This window comes from Podarcis melisellensis (assembly GCF_964234715.1).
Source record: "Podarcis melisellensis genome assembly, chromosome: 2".
NCBI classification, from domain to species: domain Eukaryota; kingdom Metazoa; phylum Chordata; class Lepidosauria; order Squamata; family Lacertidae; genus Podarcis; species Podarcis melisellensis.
This window is the reverse complement of record NC_138529.1, coordinates 69572444-69600091: the sequence shown is the minus strand read 5'-3', so window position 1 is coordinate 69600091 and position 27648 is coordinate 69572444. Positions and strand designations below refer to the sequence as shown.

The 27648-nt window shown below is 43.5% G+C and overlaps 1 protein-coding gene across 7 annotated transcripts in view; it reads right to left on the bottom strand.

Moving 5' to 3' along the window:
- SEMA3F (semaphorin 3F) overlaps positions 1-27648 on the bottom strand; it is a 127225-nt gene that overhangs the window by 4211 nt on the left and 95366 nt on the right. For all 7 annotated transcript variants that reach the window (XM_081900273.1, XM_081900279.1, XM_081900275.1 and 4 more), the window contains 12 exons: positions 23080-23173; positions 20068-20187; positions 13241-13380; positions 12219-12333; positions 9427-9496; positions 8434-8578; positions 6070-6292; positions 2932-3020; positions 2348-2389; positions 1802-1959; positions 1239-1306; positions 317-450 (listed from right to left, as the gene is read on the bottom strand). In XM_081900273.1, the coding sequence (XP_081756399.1) occupies positions 317-450; positions 1239-1306; positions 1802-1959; positions 2348-2389; positions 2932-3020; positions 6070-6292; positions 8434-8578; positions 9427-9496; positions 12219-12333; positions 13241-13380; positions 20068-20187; positions 23080-23173 (1398 nt within the window). The remainder of the gene's footprint in view (positions 1-316; positions 451-1238; positions 1307-1801; positions 1960-2347; positions 2390-2931; positions 3021-6069; positions 6293-8433; positions 8579-9426; positions 9497-12218; positions 12334-13240; positions 13381-20067; positions 20188-23079; positions 23174-27648) is intronic.

Sequence of the window (27648 nt, the reverse complement as noted above, 5' to 3'; positions counted from 1 at the left end):
GTTATCCCACACTTTCCAGTCTATTTTCAAGTCGCTTTCCTTACTGCAAAAGGTCTATGTGCTTTTTGCGAGCAGGTTTGATGTGCATAAGCACCAAATCGATTCTAATTGTGCTATCTGAAGCTGTCAGTTTTTGACTGAATCCCATTTGAAAAATAGAGATAGTCTTAGCACTTATTAAAACTTACGGTGGAAACAAAAGGCAAGTTACTCCTCCTCGCTAAGCCACTAACTTTCATGCTAACTTCCCTCTGGCCTCCATTCCCTCCTTTCCCTCCAAATTCCATTCTGGAAATTCAGGTCTGCCTGTTTGTACCTCTTTCCTTCGGTCACTGTTGTCCTTCTGGAGCAGCCATTTGATGGTGGCCTGAGGGGAGCGAGGCTGGCACTCCAGGAAGGCTGTGCTTCCCTCCACTCCATACTGGACAGCCTCTACAGTGTTCTTGCTGGCTGGAGGTGGATACATAGATACAAGATTATGATTTGCCAAGGGTCGCATTTCAACTAATGCATTCCCTGACAAAATATATTCCAAGAAGCTCCTACTCCTTTGCCAGGAGACTAGTCTCATTACTGCCAAGTTTATATAGCCACACTTGGCTAATCTGCCATCCATCATTCAGCATGTAGACCATTCAGGTTCCAGTTCTGGGTGCAGCCTGACCATGTGATTGAAGTATGTGACTGAGTTGGATGACTTATGTAAGAAATGAACTAAGGAGGAACAGTCTCCCTTGTGGACTCTCCTTCCTTGGAGGTTTTAAAGCAGAGGTTGGATGGCCATCTGTCATGGATGCTTTAGTTGAGATTCCTGCATTGCAGGGGTTGGACCAGATGACCATTGGGGTCCCTTCCAGCTCTACAATTCTATGATAACAAAGAGGTACAATAGTACTGATCCTAATTCTTCAATCATGCCCCTTCATGTGCCCAGGGACACCCACCCACCTACCCAGTGAAAAAATGGCCCCTCCTCTCCCATCCAATCCATGGCTACTCTACTTTATGTGCCAAGGAAGTCCATATTCTGCACCACATTGTGTACCAGTTTGTTCACCTACTCTGCTGATCAAAAATCATGGTGTGAAGGGCAGCCAGGTTTTTTTTTAAAGCAGACCTTCCATCTCAACACCCTCACTACACTTTTTTTGTGGGGGCAGAGAGGTGAGTAGGGACTACGAGACCAAGGAGAACGCTACTTCTGCCCCCCCCATGCAGTGGGTGAGTGTGACACTCACCATTAGAATTGTAGCCTCTACACTGACGGATGGGGTTGCCATGCCGGACATCCTGACGCCTGCTCCGCCTGTGATAAGGAAAGAAGCAGCCAGGTGAGTAGTTGGAATTTTGGTCCTTCCAAGGAGCAAGATGATGAGCCATTCATATACCTTCTGTCTTTCTGGCCAGCACTTGGCCAGTGAATCCTACATTAATTATGAGCCAACTACGGAAGATTCAAATTCCTGCCCAAGATCCATTTCATGTTTTGGAGCAATCATACTCTTTAGCATTACCCAGATGCACTGCCTAGAATTCATTCAACAGAACTTTTTCCTGCATTTCTCCTAGGACACTGTATGATGGAAACTTTCCTTAGCGCACCCCTGAATTCCACTTTATATCAATAGAACCAGTTTCCTAGAATATTCCCTGTAAAGCTAACTCCAAGGCACTCCCAGAACTCTTGAAAAATTGCTTTGAACAATGACCCCACAGTCATTCTTTAAAGTCCCTTTACAGGGCATTCCCAACAAACAACAGTGGAACTCCAGTCCCTTCCATCCTCTCTGCCACACAGTACCTCTTGGAGGAAGCAGAATAGCGAGAGCAGGACTTCCCATCCCAGGCACAATAGGGGTCCCTGGCCAGGCAGCAGTCAGCGCAGGCTTCTCCATACACATCACAGCGGTGAAGAGCCAGGTGTGTTAGGCCAATGGCTGAGGACACGTATAGCTGTTGCTGTTGGGTAAGAGTGACAACCAGATGTCAATGAGAGGATAGGTAATTCTGCCCCCACAGTGTACTGGAGGTGGGAATGGAGTGAGGGATATGATTTCTTGAGGAAGTGTGGACAGAAAAGCCTCCCAAGTGCAACCATTCAGAACAGCTCTGCATTCCAACCCACCTCCCAGCCTCTAGAGTGAGCTCCTTGTAGCAGCAGATACTCAAGGGAAATGGGAGAATGACTAGAATGGAAGGAACTCCACGTTGCTCCGTGTTTTGCAAAGATGGTACCAGTGACAAGCAGTCAGAGAATACTCTTTTGTTTCTTGAGGCATGGCTATTTCTGGCCTAGTATCTAGCCCAATAAGCAGACATACTTCAACCTTCATTAAGATATACTCACCCTTTTGGAAGATATGGTCATCGTCCTGATGGGAGCTGGAACCTATGAGGAAACCAAATTATGACAATTAATCTGGTCTAAGAGGGTGGCTGCTCTCCCAAGGTCTTTGGAGTAGTTTAAAGAGAACACAAAGGAAAGACTTAAGAATCACAGTGGACAACACCGTTTTACAAGACAAAACACTTTCATCTGAGGAGCTCGGGTGATGTGACAATTCTGTGAGAGCAATTCTATCACCATCTTCAATTAATTCTCAGCATATAGGTAGATGTATTTTATCCTAACGATCCTTGCAACACTACAGGAAGGTATTTATTTATTTCATATTATTGAACTTCTATTCCACCCTTCCTTTCAAAGGAGCCTAGAATTATTAGCTTTGTACTGCATCTGGCAGGGCTGAGCCTCAGAGAATATTGGTCGGCCTAACACCACATCCATGTTCTGCAGCTGAGAGTGAAATACAGTATGAACAAGGAACTTCACTGCTCACACTCTTCACTTCTACACCACACCCATTCACAAGCCATGTGCTTCATGAAGAGCAAGTGATCATGTCTTTCGTAGGCTGTGCAGTGAATTACCTTGAACACTTCCACCTCTTCAAGCATCAGTTCTTCTGTTTCCATGTCATCTTTGGGCAGGACTATTACTTTCTGGACAGTGCCACGATCTGCAATATAAGGGAAGCACACAGAGGGGAATTAGCAACACTTGGGTCTTTGCTCTTCCTCCTTTTTCTGGTATGCATCATGCTGTTGAAATGCTAGTATCAACGTTGTGGATACTCTTGAAACAGGATCTATGAAATGATGGTGGCTTGCTCCTGTGAGAGTGTGCGGCCCAGGTCTTATGCTTCTACTCCAAAAGTTCTCCATAACAGAAATGGTTGGATGAACTTCCTTGGGGAAGACTTCTGTAGTGATGGGGCCACCACTGAGAAAGTCCCATGCTTTGTAAGAATCTACAACTGTTTGTTGTATGCATACTCCACATTAATGTTTTATAATTCCCCAACCCACAGTCCTAAGAGGAGAGTGTGTGCATGGGGAGGAAACATAAGAAGCATAACATATAAACACATAAAAGGGGAAACTGAAGTAATGAAGTTAAAGGAAAGATGCTAGAGTAAATGTATTTTCCATCTATAGTAGTGTGAGCATAACAAACTCAGTACTGTCAGAAATGGGAAATGAAAACAACTACATGGAAACCTCAGGACCACCTGGTGTATAAAAATAGTGTGAAAGGCATATGCTTTATCCATATGTCTTATCCATCTTAGGATGAGTGTTGCACCCAGTTGGGAACAGTATTGCAGCAAAAGCATGGCATTTAATTAACTCCTGTCAGATACCACCCAAAGAAAATAAGCATTTAAAACCCCCTGAATGAAATCTAAAAAATTGCTTAATTTATGTTATAAACGACCTTTCTTTCAATTATTACCTAAAACTTCTTTCTCTCTTTGAACCTCTTATGTGCTGTCTGTGTACTTTTTTTAGCCTCTAATGTATCAATCACAGTGTCATGGCCAGTAGTATAAACCCATGAACTTTATAGAGACCAAGCCAGCACCTCTCTGAACCATAGCCCTATCCAGTTTGGATTTGAGAGTGAGTGGGTGTATGACAGTGCCTTCAGGGCATGATGCATTTCACATTAGAGAGGGTTGCCATATGTCTGAAATTTCCCGGATATGTCCAGGATTTAACCAGCGAAAACAGTGTCCAAGGGGATTTTCCTTTAAAAAGTTGAACAACTTATGTGTCTTGAATTTTACTTCTATAAATATGGCAACCCTACGTTAGAGGCACAGGTGCCATTTTAGGTTCTGAGACAAGTGTACTTGTGTATAGATTTCACTGTGTGGGGAGGGCAAGAAGAGATTTATAGCAAGGTTCAGAATCCTGCACTTGCACATGAATAAAGTTTAGGGTGTGTGTGGGGGGGTGTCTATCTTCGTCTATCTCCAGAGTTATAGGCGCTTCTGAGGAATAAATGTATGTCCTCTGAAACACAGAATGGCAAACCATTCCTTTCTGCTCTTTCTAAATTGCTCCCCGAAAAGCTCATGACTACCTTTTTTGGAATGGTGAGCATGCAGTTTTGTAAAATACCAGTTCATGTGGATGGAGAGGAAAATGAAAATAGGCACCTATTGCCCAGGCCACCACGTCACTCCCCTGTTTACAACTTGAACTGAATGCTGCACGAATTCCTGTGATCACACAAATTTATCTGCTTCTTTATGCAACAGGAAGCAACCAAGACCTAGAGATTTGTTACACCTGTGACCAGAAAGAAAGAGGAAACTCCCTATAGGCAATAACAGGTGGCGGCAGCACTGTGCACAGCTGCCTGGGTGCTGAACAGCTAACTTGGTAGGCCATGAAACAGCTGTGCAGAGACACAGCATTTACCAGCTAATGAGAACTTTCTGGGTTGTTAGCATTCCTGACCACCTGCTTTGAGTGCTGGCTGTGCTCCCTTAGCCTGCTGGGAGACAAGTAACTCGCCTCCAGCAGACTGGACCTAGTGCAGATGCTTTCTATCACCATTAGTTGGCTAGGCATGTTCTCCTCCCTGTGTTAGTTTTTCTACTGTTACACATCACTTCATCTAATCTGTATGCCTCTTTGTTCAAACTACTCAACCAATAATCCTACTGTATTCCAATTCAATGGAGTAAGTTTGCACAGAAGCAGAAAAGAGTGCAGCTGTGTCTGTGTTACCTACAATGGTTTCCTCCTGTGGGAACTGGAGTCATAAGAACATAAGGAGAGCCTGCTGCATCAGACCTATGGCCCATCTAGTCCAGCATCCTGTTCTCATAGCAGCCAGCCAGGTGTCTGCAGAAAACCTGCAAGCACAACCTGAGCACAAGAGCACTCTCCCCTCCTGCAGTTTCTAGCAACTAGTATTCAGAAACATATCGCCTCCAGCCATGGAGACACAGCATAACCTTCATCCTGGCTAGTAGCCATTAACAGGCCTATCCTGCATGAATCTGTCTCTCTTTTAAATCCATCCTTGATGGTGGCCATCACTGCCTCCTGCAGGAGCAAGCTGCATAGTTAAAACTATGCGCTGAATGAATCAATGTTACCTTGTGAGGAGTCCATCTGTTCTCAAGGCTGGGGGCGGGGGGTGAATGCTGATTCTACTAAAAGATAAAGGGTTCTCTTCCACTTATTTGCTTAGAGATATAAAGGCAAGGTTGAGCTTCTGACTGGCTATTGTTGAAAACAAGAGGCTGGACTAGATGACAGTCTATGACAAGGGAGTTCTTATATGTCATCACAGGTGCTCAGGAGAGTTTTATATTTGCTCAGTACCGAGAGACCACCTGGTTCTTGCATCTGGCATGGGTCTGTAGGCACCAATTAATAGGAAAAGAGGAATCAATTTTGGTTCTGGAATGTGACCTGAATCCCTATTTCTCCTCTTGGCATAGATCTTGCACCAAAAGGAATTCCAAATGTGCTCCTGCACTCCTGAAACCGTATCTCATGTGAATGGAACACTGAAAGCTGGACTCTCCAGTTCCCATCATTACCTTCCAACTTGCTGAGAAATCTTATCAGAGCTGAATATCCCTAGAAAGCTAGTCCCAGGTGGTTGCCCCAGCGAACCAACCCAAGTGCTATTTGTCCAGGCTAGGGGAATGTTGGTGGGTGGGAGGTGTTTGTGTATTCTCTTCAGTGCACATCAGTGGGTACCTGTGCCCAGGAAAAGCACCTCATAGCGCCCGTCAGCTGCATCCACCTGGTCCACGGCAATAGTTGTGAACTTGTAGTTGACGTTGGTCCTCACCACTAGTGGCTGGCGGTGTATGGGGTACACGCCATTGTACATCATGGGATGAGTGCGCATAAAGTTGATGACCTCATCTGGGTAGTCCTTGGTTGACTTCATCAAAGGTGTGAACGTCCCTCCTGGGCACTGAAAACCCAAGGGAGAAATACAGAGTCAAATTGTGATATATGTTGCAGTCAACCACCCTACCAAGGCATGAATTGCTCTTATATGCCCATGCTACAAAACAGGAATAACTTACTGTCTGCAAACGCAGTCTAGCCCACAGGTGCTTCCCATCAGCCTCCCAATAGAACTTGATCCCAAGGGCCACCCCAATAAATATAAGAGCAGCCCTGCTGGTTCTGGCCAGTGGCCCACCTAGTCCAGCATTCTGTTCTCAAGTGACCAACCCATGCGAAGGCTGCAGCCTCAAAAAATGTCTTAAGGCTGCTTTTCACAGCTGGATTCTCTCTCATGTGAGTATGGGAGTTGGCTGCTGGGGTGCATCAGGAGACGTCCCTGTCAGTGCCTATGTTGCTTTTCATTCTGTGGAGAAGAGGCACTTATACAGCCTTCCACTTTTATCTTGTTTGGGTGGCAGATAATGAGTTTTTGGATGGAACCAGGGTTGCCCAGTATACAGAATTGGATTGTAAGATCTCCACTCTGTGAACATCTCACCCAAGCTGACTTCAGTTTCTTTAACATGCAGCTCAATACGGTACCCCTTGGATGTTTTCTAGGACTGAGGGATACACTTTTGAAAGTCTGTTACTTTTGCTGAAAGGGACATTATTCCTTGGTGTTTTTAGTAATGCTCACACAAACCTCTGAATCCTATATGACCCAGCTGCTGAGCAGTGAGAGCCAAACACAGCCTGTGCTTTGTGTTTTTGGAGGCCTCTCCATAGCTGTATCTGTACGGCCAAGGCTGTATCTGGCTCTTTTTGGCCCTCTAGGATGTATGAGCAAAAGAGACCAGAGAGCTGAATTCTCCCGGCCAGTAAAATGAAGCAATGAGTTCTCCTTATTTGTGGGTATTTTGCCAACAAGGAAGGGATGCCAGCAAATGAGTCCAGAGACCACCAACCTGGAGAGGAAACACTAATCAGCCTCCCACACCGTGGCCAAATGTCAAGCAGTGAGTGGGGCTGAAAAGCTGTTGGCTGCAGTGCACCAAAGGATATGGATACCAAAGGAAGCTGGAGGAGAACAAGAAAGGCAGAACAGTGCAGAGATGGAGAGGGAGAGGGAATCAGAGCAGGAGGAATGAGGAGGGGAATGTTGAGCTAGGGAGAGACTGTGTTAAACAAGAAGCGCAGCCTAAGACTTCTCACCAGCAAACATCACCAATAGGTTCCTTCACTGCAACCTCCAACAGTGCAGAAGAGGAAGTACTCATGTACATATTGTGTTAATGCCACTGGACAAGCCAGCACAGTATGGCGTATACTGGTTGGCAGTGGTCCTCCAAGGCCTCTGGCAGTTGTACACTCTAGTCCTGCTAGCCAGAAATCCTTTTAGCTGGCAATACAAAAGATCCCAGCTTGGCCCTTCTGCATGTGCTCTGCCACCAATCTATGGTTCCTCCCCAGGCCTACCATTCAATAAGTATGTTTTTTCTGAATTATTACTAAATGACAAATATTACCTTACATGCATTCATTTAAAACTGAACATCTGAAGCTTCTTTCTACAGAATCAGACCATTGTTCCACCAACTGTGGAGCCAAGCCCAACTTTTCTGGCTTAGAATAAATTTTCATTGCATGCAAAATCCCCCGAGGAAGAAGCAATAGGTTCAAAATACACTGAATTTTGTTCTGTATGAATAAGCTCTTCTCTGCATTCAATTATGTTTTGTGACTCATTGGCCTTTCTAAACTGGAACTCTTTGCTTCAACAGGCATCAGGTCTCCAGAGTCTCAGATGGAGGTATTTCTCAGCCTTGCTTCTTAACATCCTTTAAGTAGAAATGCCAAGGAATGAACCTTCTGCTCATAAAGCCTGTGCACTGCCAATGAGCAAGGCTCAATGTGATTCCTTGCACCATACAGGAAGCTCACTAGCCAAAGGTGCATGTAAAAGTGAGCAGTCTGTTTCACATGTACACTCTTCCAAGCATCTTGACATTGCAACATTGAATGTATGGCATGCAACATTACCAAGGACAGATAAGCATTTACAAAACCTCTGGGCTTTGAATGTTGAAAAACATATTTGCACTGGAGTGGGGACAGTGCCATAGAGATAAGTGATCATCTGAAGATCTCACCCATACTTACTGTGCCTGGACGTGGATAGGGCATTTTGCCTGTGTAAGGCATCCACTGGTAGTTGGGGCCTTCCTTGTGGGCAAAAGGCCCATTGAAGACCATGCGGATGTCAGCCATGGAGTAGACACACACAGCAGATCCTTTAAAGACAGACCTGTGCAAGGAAAGGGGTGGGGAGCTGTATTAGTCCAAAGGGTGGCTATGTCCTTCACATATAAAAGCTGGCTGCAATGTTCCATCCTTGCCTTCAGCAGATATTCTCAGGCATCCTGACCTCTTGGCTGTCACAGCTGCAAAGGGGAAACATGTTGTGCATCTCTGCTCAGCCTTGGCTGCTGGCAAGCCCTTGAAATGTCCTTAAACCTTTGTGAACATGTGCAATGACATAGACCCCAGAGAAACAGGGATTTCCTGCCTGGCACAGAGCACCAAGCCAGAAAAGAGGTGGGGGTGGGTAGGATAAGACAATGCAATTTTGGTGCTCTGGTCCCAGCCTCAAGCAGCTGCTGGAGAGTTATCAGGCCACGTCCCCAAGTTATAACATTCCAGGATTAGTTGTTCCAACCACAAGCACTGAGAAAAATGGCATAAGCTGCTGCTGCTTGCTGGTTTAACAAAGGACCTGATGCCCTCTTGACCCCGCAGAGGCGTAAATAGATCCTGATGTGTGTGTATGTAAGTACTCCACCTGCCTTCCCCAGGGGATCAAGTCATCAACTACAGCTGCCATAGCTAAGTTTGTGGGAAAACCCCAAGCTTGGCAAGCAAGTGCTTCTGGGCTGTATTCCAGCTCTGCCAGAAAATTCCAAGGTGACCCTGTCTAAGACCACGTTCCCTTCTTGGCTAGAAATGGAACACATCACCACAAGATGGAATGGTGTCTGCTTTTAGAACTTTTTCTGTTTCAGAGATAAATCTGGGGTTTTGCCTTGTATAGTTGTGAGCGTGAACAGGCATGAGCATGGAAGGAAGATCTCCAAATTCTGTTCCCAGAGCACTCACCCAGAGGCAGCAAAAACAGCATAAATTATGGGGTTCTTCACATCCTGGGTCTGCTGGATGAAGACGTCCTCTTGAAGAGAAAGGAGAGAGTTAGCAACTCATGGCGTGTTTTTTTGGAGGGGGGCAGGGGTCTGAAAATAAGAACTGAATACAGTGTTGCCTTGAGATAGTCAAAACAGAACCAATTCACCGAGGACAGAATTCGGCATGACAAAAGACACATGGCTGCTGCTGCTGCTGCTGTGTCTCTTTCCTCCCATTTTTTTGGTAACGTCTAATAGAACACACCATGTGTAGTGATGCCATTGTGCTGGGCATTTTCTTTCTGGCTTAAGTCATTGAGATGAGGCAGGTGCAGATACACACGTTATGAAGATGCCATGCTATACACTTTATGTTTCACCCGTGCTACTGGGAAGAAGGTGAAAAGACTTCTAACATCTAATTTCGCCTTGAGTGAAGTGAGGCAAATAAATCAGGAAACTTGGAAAGGCAAGCTGGCCCAGCCCAGACCTTGGGTCAGGTTCAAGCAGATATAGGACCACAGTTGACTATGCCAGACATTAGTCAAGCCAGACGGTGGCCATAGTTAAGCCAGGTCAAGTTAATTTGTTATGACGTGCGTTCCAACTAATGTCCTTAATAGTAGCTAATACAAACTTTTGTTCTTTCTAATAAAAAGAATGGTAAGTCATGTCATTAGGATTGAATTGCCTATTTATACGACTTTCATATCAGGCAGAGATGTGCTCAGGTTTCTTTCTCATTTAGATTCACATTGCGATTCCACACAAGAGTGTCCCATAGTTGTCACTTCTAATTCAGCCCCAGCTGTGGCAGAAGAGAACACTCTCACTCAGGCAAGAACAATGGCTATGGTGAGGCTCGGAGTTCATTCCCTCTCCAAGAGAAGCCAGGAAATCAAGGTATCCTACAGACCATCTGGTAGTGATTTTGGGAAGCAAAGCAATTGTAGGGAAAGGGACAGTGCTAATTTGCTCTCTAGTAGGAGACAATCCATCAAAGGCCACTGAAGGTGATAAAAGCCTCACTGGGGTTGCTTGCAGTGTGACCAGCAGCCATCTGTCTGGCCTGTGTTGAGAGAAAGCTGGACGACAGCCTACTAGGAGGTGGGTCTGCTGCCTTTGCCAAGAATGAGATCCCCAACCTCAACTATGCCAATGTTGGATGCCTTCATTTTCTCCTACCCCCGAAAACAGCAAGACCAAGTCAAGCTGACTCCATGTGTGAATGGGCTTCCACACAGCATTTTCACAGTGGGATCTCTCTCCCCATTTTTTGATAGTTGCTGAAAGCTTGTTAATGAAGCATCACAAAAGTACTTGTGATGGACTTCAGCTCCAATTTCAAAATTAAGCTGAAAACCTTGTTTGGAATGAGCTTTTACAGCATTGCCTAATATGCAAGGATATATTTTCTGCTTTTGTTTAAAACGTTTGCTTTAAGAAAAGCAAAATTTGTTTGAAGGGCCTTTTTACTGAAGCATACTGCCCGACAAACCCAAAACGTTAAAAGAAAACGTTAATGAAAAGGGCATTGCTGTTTCTTAACCTCTTCCTTTCTTCTTCTATCTCAGCCCTTTCATTTAAGCACATGTGGCTTTCCTCTAAACTGCCTTTTACAATATCATCAACCTGCTCAGATGCCACTGTTAGTTTTCCTACAGCTTTGGCTAAATGTCAATATTTTACTTATCCGAACAAGTGCATCATATCAAGAAGCATATGGCTTTGAGAGCCTTGGGTATTATTTTATCTGATTGTGGCACACTGAAAATTAGCTGAATATTTTTCTATTATAATGGGAAATCTGCTAGGAATGTTAGGGTTGTGGCAGATCCTTAGAGAACTATACTAGATAATTACGAAGATCTCTTCAAGCCATAAAAACCAACTGCCTTCTCCACAAACATTGCAATTTTCCTATATACAGTGATCCGGAGGTCAAGTACTGGGCACCTTGTATTCCTTGTTCTGTCAAGCCCCAGGAGACTATTAGTTATAGATTTTTGCCATCAGCACCCCAGTAAGGTAGGTGAAATTTTCAGTGCTACATTTGAGTCAAGTTTCTTCAGAGCTAGTCCCACTTAGGTATCATCAGATTTAATCACATCTGAGTTTAGAGGGTAGGCTATTAGTTTAGAATGGATAACTTGCAGACATGTATAAGCCCTGGTAATTCTTGATTAAAAAAAAAAAAAGCATCGAGTACATTGGCCAACTTCTGTATTCATTGAGGACCACTCTATTCTTCACAGGGAAGCCTGGGTGCCAGAAGTGTAGACTGCTGCACAGACCACCAGAAGTACAGACTGCTGCACAGACCACCAGAAGTGTAGACTGATGCACAGATCACCAGTATGGGTATTTGGGCTCTGTAGTAACATTACCATCACTTACCAGGCAGGGCTTCACAATTATGTGCTTAGGAACAGCACTACATAGAAATATGGGCATGCAACATACACAATCCACAGGAAATGTGTAATGTTGCTGTGAAGTGTATTTCTATTCCTAACATTTGCAGGGGCAGGGGGATTCAGTGAAAATGGTGTGCAAACTTCTGACTGTACCTTGATTAAAATTTAGGGAGAGCTGATAGGAGCTCTGGAGAGTAGACCCAGCCCACAGGCCATTAGGTGGAGATCATTAAATGTCTATGCCTCCACTAGTCAAGGCCCCTATTAAGATGTCAGGTCACTTATAGCATTTAAGAGTCCTGTCTACCATACTCCCCTTCCCCCAAAACGTCCCATTCCTCACTGTACTCACGGAGTTCATCAAAGTGTGTTTCAATCCCATCAGGCCCTGGCACAGAGCAGATGAGCCGTGCTTTCAGGAATGTGCTCCATTTATTCACCAGACAGCAGTGGCCTCCATCATCATTCTAAATAAAAGGAAAGCAGTGTTCTGGGATACAAAAAGTGTTATGAAAGCTACAGTGCTTTTGCCTGCAGCCACATCAGTGTTTGTAGTGTGCACAGCTAGGATTGGGCTATCAGACACACAACTTTTATTCTGTACACTTCCGTACAGTGGGACACAACAGAAATAGGGCAAAGAGTAATGACCACAAAGGAGTGCCCAATTACTCCAGACTCCCAGCTATTCACAAGCTATACCAAAGAGGACAATATAGGAAGGAGGAAGCAGAAACAATGGCACTGGAGGAGCTCAGAGCAACAATGGCTTCTGCCATTCACAAGAGATGTTGGTTATCTACTATATATTTTGGAAAGTGGTTTGTCTGTCTATCTGTTCATTCATTCTCTATACATTGACACCTTGTTTATTTGTTCTTTTGTTTATTTGTTCTCTATACATTCAGACACCTCTCAATATATTATTGCCAAACTTGACACAAGGATTTCTGAGGCAGAAGTGGGGGTCTAATTTGATGCTTGGGTGCCATGTGCCATTTTGAACCAAGATGGTGGACTTAAATGGGACTTCAGGGTGACTGTGCTCATTTTTTACATAGGTTTGGCTGCCTCTTGAGATTTCATCATCACACTTGGCACAAAGGTTACTGAGGTTGTTGTTGATTTTGGAGTGCTGGGTGCCAATTTTGATTCAAGATGGTGGGCCAAAACATGACTTTACTCAGTTTTGGTGGTGAAGGAGGCAAATTCACAAATTACACTATTTAAAAATCACAGTATTTATTGGTTTCAAAAAATTCCCAGACAGTGCCAGGAACTCCTTGTTAATGGTATTATAGAGAAGGGGCCAAATACATGGAATTTATAGTAAACTCTCAACCAAACCTATGTTCATTCATCCTCAAGACCTACCAGGCAAATGCGACCAATGCGGGAGTAGACAACAGGACTCTGTGGGGAATCAGTAGATTTCTCTCGGAAGAAGAAATAGAGCTTGTCATCATTCCTCTCTGCGCTGTCTGGAATGAGCTGTGCATGGACAAACGCTGGGTCTGCAAAAAGTAGTTTAAACAGTAAAATGGTCTGAAAGGGTGAATGTTCTTTCCAGACTCCAGGACTCAGAGCTTTTGTGCTACATGTGATTCCTCACCAGCCCATGGAGGAGGTCACCTGGCCGCTGTTAGAAGAACCCTAACAGCAGCTTATACTTGAATTTGGGGGCTAAGTAACTCAAATCTTAAAAATGTTCCTTAGATGTGTACTCAGGTTAATGTATGCAGTACACTCATGCAGTCACAATAATTCATCCCCACTGGAGGAGGCAGCACCTCATCTCTAGATGTGAGTGTTTTCTTCCTCATGTCTCCCCTCCAGTACTGCATGGCAAAGATTTGAACTTATCTTATTGTTGCAGTGAAAAAAGAATATTGCCAGGTGAGGAAATTGGCTCAAGCCCCTATCACCTGACAGATGCTGCTAGCACATTACTCTGAAGCATGTTGTTTACTTAGCAAAGTGCAGCAATTTGTCTCACACCCTGCACAGCTTTGTCTGAGAGATGTTTGTTTTCATTCAAGAGCAAATTATTCATTGAAAAGTGATATAGGGTGAGGACTGGTTCCATGCACAGGCTTGGGTCCACCCCTTTGGAGCACATATTTACTTCATAGAGCTCTACACTGACATACTATGGCTCCTTCAAACAGCTCAAGTGGGGAGAACAGAATGTAGGTATCTGTCCTAACAACCAAAATTCTGTAGGCTTTTCTATTATAGTGGGTACTGACCCGATACCTACTCTTCCACAAAGCTTGGAGAAAGAGAGATTCAAAGAAAACAGAGTTTTCTATTCTCAGTTGGTCAAAGAATAGAGCAAGTTTTAATAGCATAACGACAGCAAGATTTGCAAGTACAGTGGTACCTTGGTTCTTGAACAGCTTAGAACAGCTCCCAAATGTCACAAACCCGGAAGTGTTCCGGTTTGCAAATGTTTTTTTGGAAGCCGAATGTCCGACGCAGCTTCTACTTGAGTGCAGGAAGCTCCTTTCCATTATTGTTTACCCACACAGATTTTGCTTTCAAAAGTTGCCATGTAAATTTTTGATGGGACCAACCTCATCCTAAAAGAGAGCTGAAATGTGGGTAGGGTGCAGTGGTATAATGGAGGGGGAACACCCCCTGGTACGTTTTTCAGGGCAGGAGCAACAATGTCATCTGCCAGAGCACCAGGGTAACTGACAGACCTTGCTTGCTCTGGCAAGTGAACGAGGCAATATGTTTGTGAGGCTTTCAAGTTTGTTGTGTATCACCATAAAGGAAGTCAGAGTATGAGGAAACTAATCAAGCAGAGGGCATACACGTATTTTCTTTTCTTTGATGGAGTCCCTGCTTTCCTGTAAGATTGTCTGCATTTCTGGTAAAGCAAAAGATAGCCTTTCAGCTGGCTGAAGATCTTTTGCTAAAGCTCAATGCATTTAATAAACTGAAACTATACCATTAGAAGTAATCCTCAGAGTTCAACATAGCTTCCCCCCGAAAATTATGTATAGGACTTTTTGGATTCTCCTTGTGGATGAGCTATAAGGGGTGTCAGGAGCTCCTGAACATTAAAATTCACGACTATGACATTGGTTGAGTGGAAGAGTGAAAATCTGAACACGTGTAGTATGTGCCATGCAACTGTTACTTCACTGTGGGTCTCCGTACTGATGCATCTGACAAAAAAAGGTCTGACCCAGAAAACCTGTATAACAACAACTAAGGCTGCAAACCTATACACACCTACCTGGAAGTATGTCCCAATGAACTCAATGGGACTTATTTCTGAGTAGACATGCTTAGGCTTACACTGCAAGTTAAGATGCCATAGGCAAGTTGTTTTTCCTGCAACAGATTCATACATCTACCGCTCTCAAACAAGTCCTGATTGTTCAGTTAATGGCTCACATTTTGCTGTACCTTTCCTGATCAGTTATGGAATCCTTTTGTGGTCACACAAAACAGTGTTAGCCAAGGTTGAAAATGAAGATTTACGGAATGCACTTAAGACGCAATCAAACAGCTTCTAGGCATTTCATCTCTGTCAACATTTGCTCAACTTGTCCATATATTATTCCATTTTATTTATTTTAAAACTTAAGTCCCACCTTACAGCTGAAAAGCAAGTCTCAAGGTGGCTTACAAAAACATTAAACTACATAGTTATAAGAATAACTGTAAGAACAAAAGCTGCTTGTTTCTTCAGTCTATGATGGCTCCTCCTGGCAGGCCAGCAGCTACTGATGTGGTTTATTGTGGCATGCAGACACTGCCACCTTGAATCATGACAAATGAGTCAAATGACCTGTTCTGATCAGAAGACCTGTGGAACGAGTCAGCAAGAAGCACACTGGCAGAGGGCCTTCTCGGTAGTGGCGCCCACCCTGTGGAACGCCCTTCCAGCAGATGTCAAAGCGATAAACAACTACCTGACATTCAGAAGACATCTTAAGGCAGCCCTGTTCAGGGAAGTTTTTAACGTGTGATATTTTACTGTATTTTTGTTTTTTATGGAAGCCGCCCAGAGTGGCTGGGGAGGCCCAGCCAGATGGGTGGGGTATAAATAAATTATTATTATTATTATTATTATTATTATTATTATTATTATTATTATTGGCCTAGTGGTTATACAGATTTGTACTAAATCAGCTCTTTGGCTCTCCTCTCTATCCAATCTTTCCAAATTAATTAACTGGTGTCAATCAGGTAGGGTCCATGTTTTAAACCAGTAAATGTTCTACAACACTAGGGAAAAGACCACTTCTATAGATTAACACTTTCTTGAAATTCTGTTCAATGCCCCAAATAAAAGCTGTTCTGAATAACTTCAGTCAATGCTTCACACTCTAAGGCTTGTTATGATCCAAACTTCAGAAAAGAATTCTGAATCCGTTGCTGCCTTTGGTACTAAGATTCTTTTACTGGATGTGATGGCGGCTTGTCCTGTATCACAGGCCAAAACTAGGGAACCAAATCTTCATGTCAGTGTAGAAAAGAAGTTGACATAAAGCTCAGTGAGTTAAGCAGCTGTTTGCTAGGCTGCTGCAGGAAACATGGCCATGTGATTGATTAACTAAGCCTTCTTAGTCTACAGTGCTGGAGTCCTGAGCTCTATTCCTTGTATCACCTCATTTGTAATGCAAAATGAGGTAGTTTAAGAGTTCTTTACTTACACAGCTCAGCTTGAAAAGGGTGAATAGCAATTGAAATCACAGGCAGGGAAAATTGCTTTACTATGGCATCCCAAAACTGAGAGGCAGGTAGTGCTTCTCAACTTTTATGAAATGATACCCTCCCCACAAAGCGACTAGTTCTTCTGTGTCCCCCAATGGCACAGTGATAAATTTTCAAGTGCAGGAGCTCATCATGACAGACTCTGGAGTCCAAAAGTGTGGCTGTGTTGATCCATAGATGCTGGTTGTGAAGACCTGCGTTCACATACCTGATTAGTCGTGAAGTTCACTGGGTGACCTTGGGCAAGTCACTCTTCTCAGCCTAGCCTACCACACAATGGGTGTGATTCATCTTCCCATCAGCAGAAGCCCTGTGCAAGGACTTCTGTTTGCATAGTGGAGCTTCCCTCCCCTGCCTCCCCTGCAATTGGCCCTGGGGGAGTCAGGATAACCCTCAGAACAGTGCATGAGGAAGGAAAGGAGGATCCTTCCATCAGGCATGCAGAGATGCTTGCTGTAATGGAAGCTCAACACAGCACATTGTTGATTTCTTCCCAGGGCCATTATGAGGAGGAAATGGGATAACTCCCATATTTGCCACCACAAGCTCAGTGGAGGAATGCTTAGTAGCAGTACTAGTAGTAGTACCCCTCCCATCTGACTGGGTTGCCCCAGCCACTCTGGGAGGTTTCCAGCATATATAAAAACATAGTAAAACATTAAACTTTAACAACACCAAGCAAAATGTAATGCACAGCCTTTTTATATGGTCTGAGGTTCATTTTGAACTGTTTGTAACAGGCTGTGGGACAATTATGCTGCTTTCTAACATACGTTTAATGTAAAAAACAGATGCCCATTTTAAAACAGTGCAGGAAAGGCTCTTGCCAGGTAAATAAACGAATACTGCATGTCTTGCCTTCCAGCCCCGCAAGCATGCAGCATTGGCAAATCCCAGTCTTATGGATGACATCCTCTCTCCTACTGGGGAAAAAGTACCAGAGAAGTGCTGCCTGCCCCACACTACATGTCCCTCACTCATGTGGAAATCTCACCTGCCCAGCTTCTTTCACATCATTTTTCTTTCCCAGACAACCAGCTCATATTGTGATGGACAGACCCTGGGTCTGCCTCCTAGTGACCCTGCAACCAGTGAGAGCTGGTGAGTCCATCAGAAAATCAGGAAAGAGAGTGTGGAGTTTAAGTTAGATGCTGACAGTTTTAGCAGTGAAATAGAGATTTGACTCTCGGTGAAAGAAAAATTAAAAGCCAGTGTGGGCAGGTGCAGATGGTTAACTGTCTGAGAAGGGTTAGCTAGGCAGAACAAACTGGTCTTGATTCCCTGAGGGGAAGTAAAATCCTAGAAGGGGCTGAGTAGGTGTTGCAGGTAACCACACTGATAACCATTTTAAGTGGGAAAGGTCTACCTGAGACTTGGCTGAAAAATAATGCTAAAAGTTTCTCTGTAAAGAAACATACAGTTTTGTTCCAGAAGTGCCTTATCCTCATCCTCTAGGTGGGGAGTGAGTAGGGCTGCCATGCGTCCAGATTTTCCCAGACATTACCAGGATTTCAAATGCTGAACTGACACCAGGGGGGAACCTCTGAAAGGCGGCGGTGTCCTGAATCTTAGGAAAGTCAATTGAAAAATCACGTTTTCTTGGCATTTTTGTATAAAAAGAAAGAAAAAAACTCAACTTTCAGGGTGTCCTGGTTTTTATTTGTTGAAATACGGCAACCCCAGGAGTAAGTGGACAGTGGGCAGCCTTGACAGAAGTGCAACGCCTTGCTGCTCTACTTAAATATAAACCCTACTATGAATAGTTAAGCCTAGGCCTCTCCTGTGTAAGAACAGGGTGAGTTTCATCTAGTGACACACCCATATTACCGGTCAAGTTACACCCATATTACATTCTGTCACACGTACACTAGTGCTTTCTTATACACATACTATCGCCAAATTTCTGCACCCACATTACGTTGGTGTGCTGAGGTAACTGGACCTGTAAGTTGCCAGGAACACAACTCTATGCATCCGTCGAAGAGAAGCTGTGTACCATATTTTGAAAAACTCTGGGCCTGGGCTGTTCATAAGTCTAATGTCAGTAACTTTCATCATTAGTACCAAGAATTCCCTTGCTTGCGGTTGGGGGGGGGAGCTGTAAGATTTATGTGGTTGCAAGCACATCTGTCTGCCTTAAAAGCTTTTGTAAGAATATCTTGGAAGCCCTGCAATTTGGGGATATGTTGGTATTTTCTCTAGAGCCATCACTGCTAAAGAATTGCCATGGAAGGCAAATGGTCACCCTTATAATCCAGCATTTGCTTTCATAGATAGCTCTGTTCAGGTTACTAAAATGACATCTCCCTAAATTTGATTCCCAACCCCAGTTTACTCAGCTGTTTTTGCTGCTTCACAACAGCTGGAGGTGCAACCAAAAAGGAAGCTGAGACCTTCTCTCATTGGATCCCTTTCCATGATGCATGCTGGAGGAGAGAGGGCAGGAGATTAAATGCCCTGGATCAGTTATCAGAAATGACAAGAATACAAACCTGCCCTTCACCACCAACTGTGTGTAGAGAAATAATTCCAGGAGCAGAATGCTTTTGAATGCACAAAAGGGGACATATACCAGAGCCAAGGAATCAAGCAAAAAGAGAAACTAGTCAAACACCAACACACTCCTGAAATGACCAGATGATTGGACAAACGTTATATAAAAGTGTATCTTAACTTAGCACATATTTTTTCTTTATGGAAAGAAAATTATAGAAGGCAATGACTTCTTCAGTGATGTGCTCTACAAAGCCCAAATGAAGTAGGAACACTTGCAGATTCTGTATTTTGTGTTCCACACAGATGGAGCATTTCAGATCTATTAAGGCTGGCAAGGCATGAACAGGGCAGGAGAGCCCTATTCCTGGTGTTTTGGGAGCTAGACAGAAAGTACGGACAAGTGTCAGTGCAAGGGCAAGGCGACAGCAAAATCAAGTATCAAGGATCAAAAACAAGGGAGTACAGAAGAAGGGTATGATAGGTGTCATGGGGACACTGTAACAGCAAAGGAGGCTCAAAGGGCACCAGGATGAGAAAGGGGGTCCAGAGAGCTAAATTAAGACTCCATCATCCACAACAAAGCCCACGGAGCTGGCTATATATGGACAGATAAAAGAAACCAATTGTAGGCAGCTGGTATGACTTGGCATGAAGCCCTCAGGAAGCCAGACTTGAGAAGTCACCATGGAACAGTGTGCGCTCACAGAAGGAACTTGAAGACAAAGGGGAGGGGGGTTGTTGGTTAACGCTCCTGCTAGTATAATATTTTCTTAACTAAAGCCTCTTTTTCTTCACATTTTCTTTCTTACAATAATATTCTGAAACAGAGAGAGGAAAGAAGAGAGGGAAACTGTGCTCTAAGTCACAATTCCCACCATGTAGCATGGACATTGGACACGAAGATCATGAATGCAGCCCTGCTTTTTGTCCTCTGCACTTCAAACTCTGCAGTCTGCCCCCCTTTCACTCACCATTTAGCCAACGGGAGTTGTATTGGTCAGTCCTCATGGCAGTCTGCTTGCCCATGGTGCGGAAGATGGCAGCATCAGTGCCCATGAAGTCAATGTAGACACCAGCATAGAGTTCTTCATCTGTGGACAACAGAGGATAGGGGAAAGAAAATTAATTGAGAGTTTTGTTGAGGCAGGATTCCCAACCACTCACCCCACTGGTTCTGTGAAAGAGAGGGATGGGGGGAAATATATGAAATGCCTGGAATGGTTCATTTCTTAAATGATACTTACAGAAACAGGGAAGCTACTCACTGGCACTTTGAACAATGATGTGAAGACAAGTACCTCAACCTTCTTCTTTTCCCACCTCTATCCACCCCCCCAAAAAAAGTTGTGCACCAGGGGTTTGTACATCTCCATGTGAGAAAAGAATGCAAAGTTTTATTTTGGGCATGGATGGCACAGACAGTATTGCCAGACTATGAAACTGGAACCATTATCTCTCTTAGATCCTCAACATTCATTCATTTATTTGCTCAGAACTCTTAAATGGGTAGGAAAAGGAGAAACTCACCTCCTTCTGTAGTCCTTTCATTCTTAAACTCAATAAGAAAGCTCTGATTAGAGTTTTCTCTCCCCATCTTCCTCTCTCACACACAACCTCTGAACACAGTGTTCAGAGGAGGGAGAATTCAAACAGGGCCTTTTTCTTGTCTATACTGCAGCCACTTCTACTATTTGCCTGATAGGGTAAATAGTATACAGGCAGCCATATTTATTTTTTCTGAGCTTTGAAGGGAAATGTGATTTAGACTGGGAAATCCGTGGGGGGGGGGATTAATCCCTCTCCCAGTGCCACTGCCGCATTCCATTCAAGCCCCCCCCCCCCCCCGCAGCTTCTTTAAAAAAACCACCACCACCCAAACACCAAGAAACTTCAAGAGAGCCAATCACAGATTTCCTGCATCTTATCTAGTTTGACCTTCACACTGCCCTTCACACCTAATATAGTTTAAATAGCCTGTTCTGTGCTCTTTTCCCCATCTTCTCCCTTGCGGAAACATGCAGCCTTTCCAGGTCACACCACTCTGGTGGCATCACCCACAATTCTTACAGGCAAACTTAGAAGTTAGAGGAAAGGAAGTTCCCCTCCCCTAACTCAGATGCTTTAGGTGCTAATACTCAGGAGGATTCAGAAATTTGTAATTAGAACATGAAATAAAGAGTAAAGGGGGACTGTATCTCCTAATTCTCGTCCATGCACAAGAATTATTGTATTGAGTAACACTGGATAAGAGATGTGGGAAAAGGAAAGGGTGAAGCACCTGCACTTCCTGGTCTCCTGACTTCATTCAGGTCATGCCTGAAGCTGCTGTCAGCATGGAACGGCTATATATTTAAGGATGAATTAATTAAATGCTATAATTTTTTGGGGGGGTGGTATGGTGATCCTATTTGGTAGTAAGTGTGAGATCAAACTTAGAATCTGTGTGAATTGTTCTTGGAGAGTGGGAATGAAAAGAAACGACAAGGGGAAAGCAAGGTCTCTGTAGAAGGGGCCCTTTCTTGTTGCTCTGACCTTTCATTGATAGAAGAAACCTCATAATGATCAAAGGCAGGGGAGAAAAGGATCAAGATTATTAGTCATGCACAACATATGAACTGTTAGATGCCCTTCCATAGTTTCCCTACCGCTGCACTGAATCTCTTATACAGAAATTAAGAAGGCTTACAGAAATGAACCTAAGTTCATTAGCAAAGCTGCTAATCAGGTCCAGCACTCAGCCAGGAACCCACTGGTACAAGGGCACAATTCCTGCCTGTCTCAGGCCAGTGCTGCAGCTGCTTTCAGATTAATTAAGAAGTTTGGGGCTTGTCATGTAAATGGATACTAATGCTTGGACAAGATCAGAGGCAGCCAGGCCATATCAAGGGGTTGGGGGATTTGCAGGAAGAAAGAACTTTGGCCAGCATTGGAACCGACTCTTAGGGGAGATTGGTGCAGCTGTTGTGCCAGTAGTAGGCCCAGGGTCAGCAGGACAATGATACCACTCCTCATTATCCCCCTGCTGTGACGTTTTGTAACCCCAGCCCTTCACATAGGGGAAAGCCCTGTGGAGCTTGAGCCACCATTTGAACTGGAGATGGAGGGGCCCTGTGGGAGATGGTATGGCCACACAGGACAATGTTCAGAGGATGCCCATACTTGAAATCAACCCGGGGTTGAGTGAAAAAAGGTGAGTCTATGTGGTGAGGGAAGGATATAAGAATCCAAGAAGATGAGAACATTCAAAGATATATTTATATACAGATATTAAGGGGGAAGAGTAAAATATACATTGGTAACTCTAGCATGACCAATGGAAAGGACCAGGTTTCTCAAGGGAAGTAGAGGGGTCTGCATGAAATTTGCAGCTGGCTTAAGTCAGAATATAGCTGACTATATGTGAATATAGCTGGCCACTCAGGCGTTGTGTTGTTTTGGAATGCTAGGGCAGTGGGAGGAATAATCATGTCTGATGGATAAGTGGAAACGATTGGACCATAACGAAGTGACATAAATGTCATCTGTGAAATTTTGCCAAGGAACCTCTCAGAACTTTGCTATTCGCCAAAGCCCTATTCCTCCTCTTCTCCCACTGGATGGGACACTGCAGTTTAGTGAACAGTATGTCCTTTCTCTTCTTTATCAGCATCCGAGAGGCCATGATCTTTCCCCATTAACTCTGATGACATTTCCAGCTAACTCATCCATGCCCGAGGATGGCCAAAACCATTTCCTGACACAGAGCTGCTGTTGCGCTGCATGCTTATAAGTAGCATAGCCCCCCTCCCCCTTATCAATTCTGAAATCGTTTTAGAACTCATAAAGAGGGAAATTTCTCAACAGAGGCTGGATGACCATCTGTCATGGATGCTTAGTTGAGATTCCTGCATTGCAGGAGGTTGGACTAGATGGCCCTGGGGGTTCCTTCCAATTCTACAATCGCATGCCTATAGAATGACATGTTGCACAACCATGGAACTCACTTATTAATGCTGATACGGTGTCCACCTTTGGGTCATACGAGCATTTTCCTTTTCCTGACTCAAGCTTCTCTGGTTCCAGGTAGAATATGTAGTCCTGGAAAGTAAGGCAACAGGTAGATCAATGATTTGCTTTACCACACATTATTACCTTAGGCCTTCACAAGTCTTTTTAATCAGAGGGCATCTAAAAGTACATGGAACACAAGATGCCGAATATGTGAATCACACTGTCCAAACCGCATCTCTCTGGAGTGGAATTTTCGTCCAACAAGGTTACAAGAAGTGGAATGTAAGAAATCCTGGCATGTAATATGTCTACCCCATGGAAGCTGCTTTAAATCATTTTTCAATGGTGGCTGACTCACTGGTGAGTTTATTACCTCACCATGCAAAGCTATTTTTCCATGCCACTACAGACTTTATTTTGTTCAGAGACCCTGTGGAGGCATGGAGAAAAATCACCACCAAGCCATGTAGAAAGCTGGAGCAAACATCACCCTAGCAACTGCAGTACTGTATACATGCTACTCTTACAAGTTTTATATCAATTTCAAGTCAACCCTAAGAAATGTGGCAGCAGAGCCACTCTCTAAAGTTACTGCATTGACCAATTTACAGGAACATTCACTTTCTAACTCTTTTGTACACCTCCCAAATATGTGTCCCATTTTAAAGTTGCAGAAGTAACATTTCTCCTCCTAAAGAAACCTGTTCTGTAAATGAAAAAAAAACCACATTAATATAAAAATAGTGTATCCCACCATCTTTATCCACATGGTACTACTTTACAAAGCCATTCCCAAAATTCATACTTCTGGACCTCTCCATCTCAAGAAACACTGGATGTAACATTCTAGCCAAAGATTCATCGTTTTCCCTGCAATGTTTGTACACAACATTACATTTTCAGACTTTTTCCACTGGGTATGACCACTGGGTGAAGTGAAACAACCGTGTGCTGTAATATGTGAACACTACAGATAAGTGTCAAGTTACCATATACTATTACTAAGTAGTACCTAGGTACTGATGAACTTCAGATTGCCTTCAGACACCATGTGCTACAACCTCTTCTGAGTATGAAACAACAATAAATCATGGATGTCACATTTCCCCCCACCCCCTAGAGGACAACCAACAGCTATAAGCAGAGCAGATAGGATGCAGGCATTAAATATTGCTGAGAAATGCAGAGTGAGTGAATGCCATTTAAATCCCTCCTATCATGAAACTAATGACTCATTACTCCAGTGACTCACAAGCGGTACACTGGGATCCACTTCTGGCCTTATAAGAGGGTTGCTAGGATGCTGGCAATGCTTGTAGGTGCCAATGCGGCAGAAGGAGCAGTGGAGAAGAGACTGCCAAGCCAGGGTGGTAGAATCAACATTTGGGAAAGAAATCCCACAAGTGGATCTTTTTAATGAAATGTTTGGAAATCACTGCTTTAGTGGGCTGGAAGCCATTTAGAAATTAAAGGAAAATGCCGTGAAAAGGTTTAAGAGGTTTCCTCTTGTGGTTTGATAAAAACATTAAACCTAATCTGCCAATGTTAAGCACTATTAAATAGTACCAGGTTACCAAATAGGCGGAGAGTAGGCACTGACCTCTGGGCCTCGTGCATTTTAGAGGCCCTGAAACAACGGATCAAAATAATATTGATTTGATCTGAAAGAAAATTACAATCAAGTTTTCTTAGTTCAATATTATCCCATTAGAGTGCGTGCACAAGGGGAAGGACAGGATTTTGACTGCCTAGGGGCCTCCACAGGGTTTAATCTGGCACTGCTTTTAATTCCCATTTATTTCAATGGGAGTGGCTTAGGTGCCCTGCTTCCAGACAGGAGTTTAATATGAAAACAGGTCATTGCGCTATTGCAAACAAGATTGTTGGCAACAGGTGGTATATATCAGATTTCCTCTAGAAAGGGTCTATGCAGATTAATTTGGAGTGAGGAGGATGTGGGCTAACATTTTGATGCCAACAATGTTATGTGAATGTGGCAATCAATCAATCAATCAATCAATAATCCCACAATAAACACCCAACTGAAAGTACCCTCAGTTGGAAATACTTCTGAGTAGACAAACATTGGCATGAACTGTTAAATAGCTTCTGTTAAATGAGATGTAAATTTTAGCTGGAGCATACTTATTTTTATATTATTGATTTATTGGGAAGTATACATATGTGTTCATATAATTTTACCCAAAATGTTTTTATTAAAATGTCACAAAAATGACTTCAGCATGTTTTTAAAGAAAACAAAAGTCTGTTAAAATATTTTATTATATCTGTATTGGCCATGAAAAATATTTACTACTGATACTGTCCCTTGTTTTTCTAAGCTAAACATCTTCCTTTGTTGAATAGGGTCCAATTGGCCATTGTGCAGCTACTGTTCTAGAATTGTGGCTATTTATTAACAGATCTTTCCTACAAAAATGTGAGAACTTTTCAGGGCTCTCCCCCTCCATCCAACGAATGGAAAGCAGAGCAGTTTAAAGGCTTTGTGTTTTAAGAATGGGGTGGTGTAAGGACTGAAAAGATAGGGAGTGTGAGATACACGGTTCAAATATTTTAAACTCAGACTATTATTGAGTTCATTCTTTTGACAGCATTCACCCTATTGATCTTTGGTAAATGATGCTGATGCTGTCTTCAAGATGGATTGGATTGGACAGAATAAACCCCTTTCTGTAGTTCATCTTTCACCTGAGGAATGGCTAAAGTCAGCTACTTTTAGCAGAATGGGCTGAGTCAGCAGCTTAAGGAACTAGAGTTGGGATGAGTGAATGAGATAAAAGAACGGACATGAATATGAGCATAGGGAATTTGTGGTCCCAGCATACAGCTTCGTGGGGGCCAGAAATACCAGCTAATGCCAGCACAGACACATATCCAAAGAGTTCTCACTAGATACAGACGCTTGAATAATGACAGGCTTTTGTAAGAAAGTGCAGGGGTCTAACTGGCTTGGGACCAGGGTCCCAAAATAACCCCCTCCCTCCACATAAGCCTACCCAGCCTCTACGCCCTTAGCCAGGGCTCAATTCTAGTCAACTGAGGTGCAGCAGGTAGCTGTGGAGGAAAGGGCATTGATGTGGTGGTGCATCAAACCTGATGACTTTTTAATGCCACACAAGCACCCTCTTATTTTGCAATTCCTTTCAATTTGTCTCAGCTCTAAATTTATTTTTTATTCTCACCAAATGATTTGATCCTGCATATATCTTACAGTTAATAAGTACTTTCCCCACTATGCATTTAGGTGGGCATTATGAGCCTCCTGTGTTTGTATCTGGAACCTGAGCTGAGCTAACTTTGTCTGCACCTCTGTCTCTGATTCATAATTTGAGACTCCTGGTTATTTTGCTAAAGCCTGTGGCACTCTTGGGATTTCACGGATGACTTTGAAAAGAGCACTAAATGTTGCAAGGATTCTTTATTAAAGTGGGGATAGGGACACCTGTCCATAGAAGTCCACTTGACTGGAGACAAGTGCAAATGCAGTTTCTTTACATGGTATACAAATAAATGGAACAGGACTGATATGTTTGGGATAAAACAGCTGTTTGAAGTTTAAACACAACACAGTTTACAAGAGTTGTGCTAATGGGAATGTCACAAATTGTATTATTTGGTGCCGTTATAGGTTCCATCCACAGGTGGTAGTTGGGATCTGCAATTTACGAAAAGATAGAAAAGGGGGCTTGAAGGGTTCCAGACTGCAGTAGGATGTGACAAGTGTGTTTTCTACTCCATTCCCTTTGCAACTTCTCATCATCTGATACATCCCACTCTCTTCCCCACCTCCTTGTGCTAACAGCTTGGGAGGTCAACAGTGGCAGGATATCAGTGAAGACTTGCTTCCTCTTTCTAATGTATGTCAAACACATGGTGACAATGCCCAAGGGAGTGAGGAAAGTAGGATGGCTCTTGACATTGTGCAATGCATTTTAACTGGCTAATAGCAATCAGTGATAATATAAAAAGCACATCAAGTAGAAGCTGGAGATTCAAGCTACAAAGAGCAGAAAAATGAAAGCTGGCTTTTGAATGAGACCAAGTGTTGACACACAAAACTATAGTTCTACTAAATCCTGCAGACAGCAGATGCAGGCTACTAAGCAGTTATACCTACAGATAATTGCACCTAGTTGTAGTTTAAGGTGTTGCCCTTAGAGGAACATGTCATACCATGCTGTTAAGTTAGCTTGAGAACTTCTTTTCCTACTAATACATGCAATAAATAATAAAAAAACTGGAACGGAAGACTTTCAGTCTCTGTATAGAAACTGAGAATGGGGTGTGTGTGTGGCACATCTTCCCACAAGCAGTGTTGAGTGCCAACCCGTTTAGGAAACCCATAGACATGCATTCTTTCTGGAAAGATGATTTTGCTTAGGAGTTGCATTTCCTTTTTATTTAGAGCTTTGGGCTTATGTGGGCAGACTGCTTTGGTGTCAAATGCCATTGTTCAGCACCGGGGGGAAATGTGCTTCTTGTGGAAAATGCAAAAGTGATTGTGCCACTTGTGAGTTTTCTGTTTTGAAGTGTAAAATGGA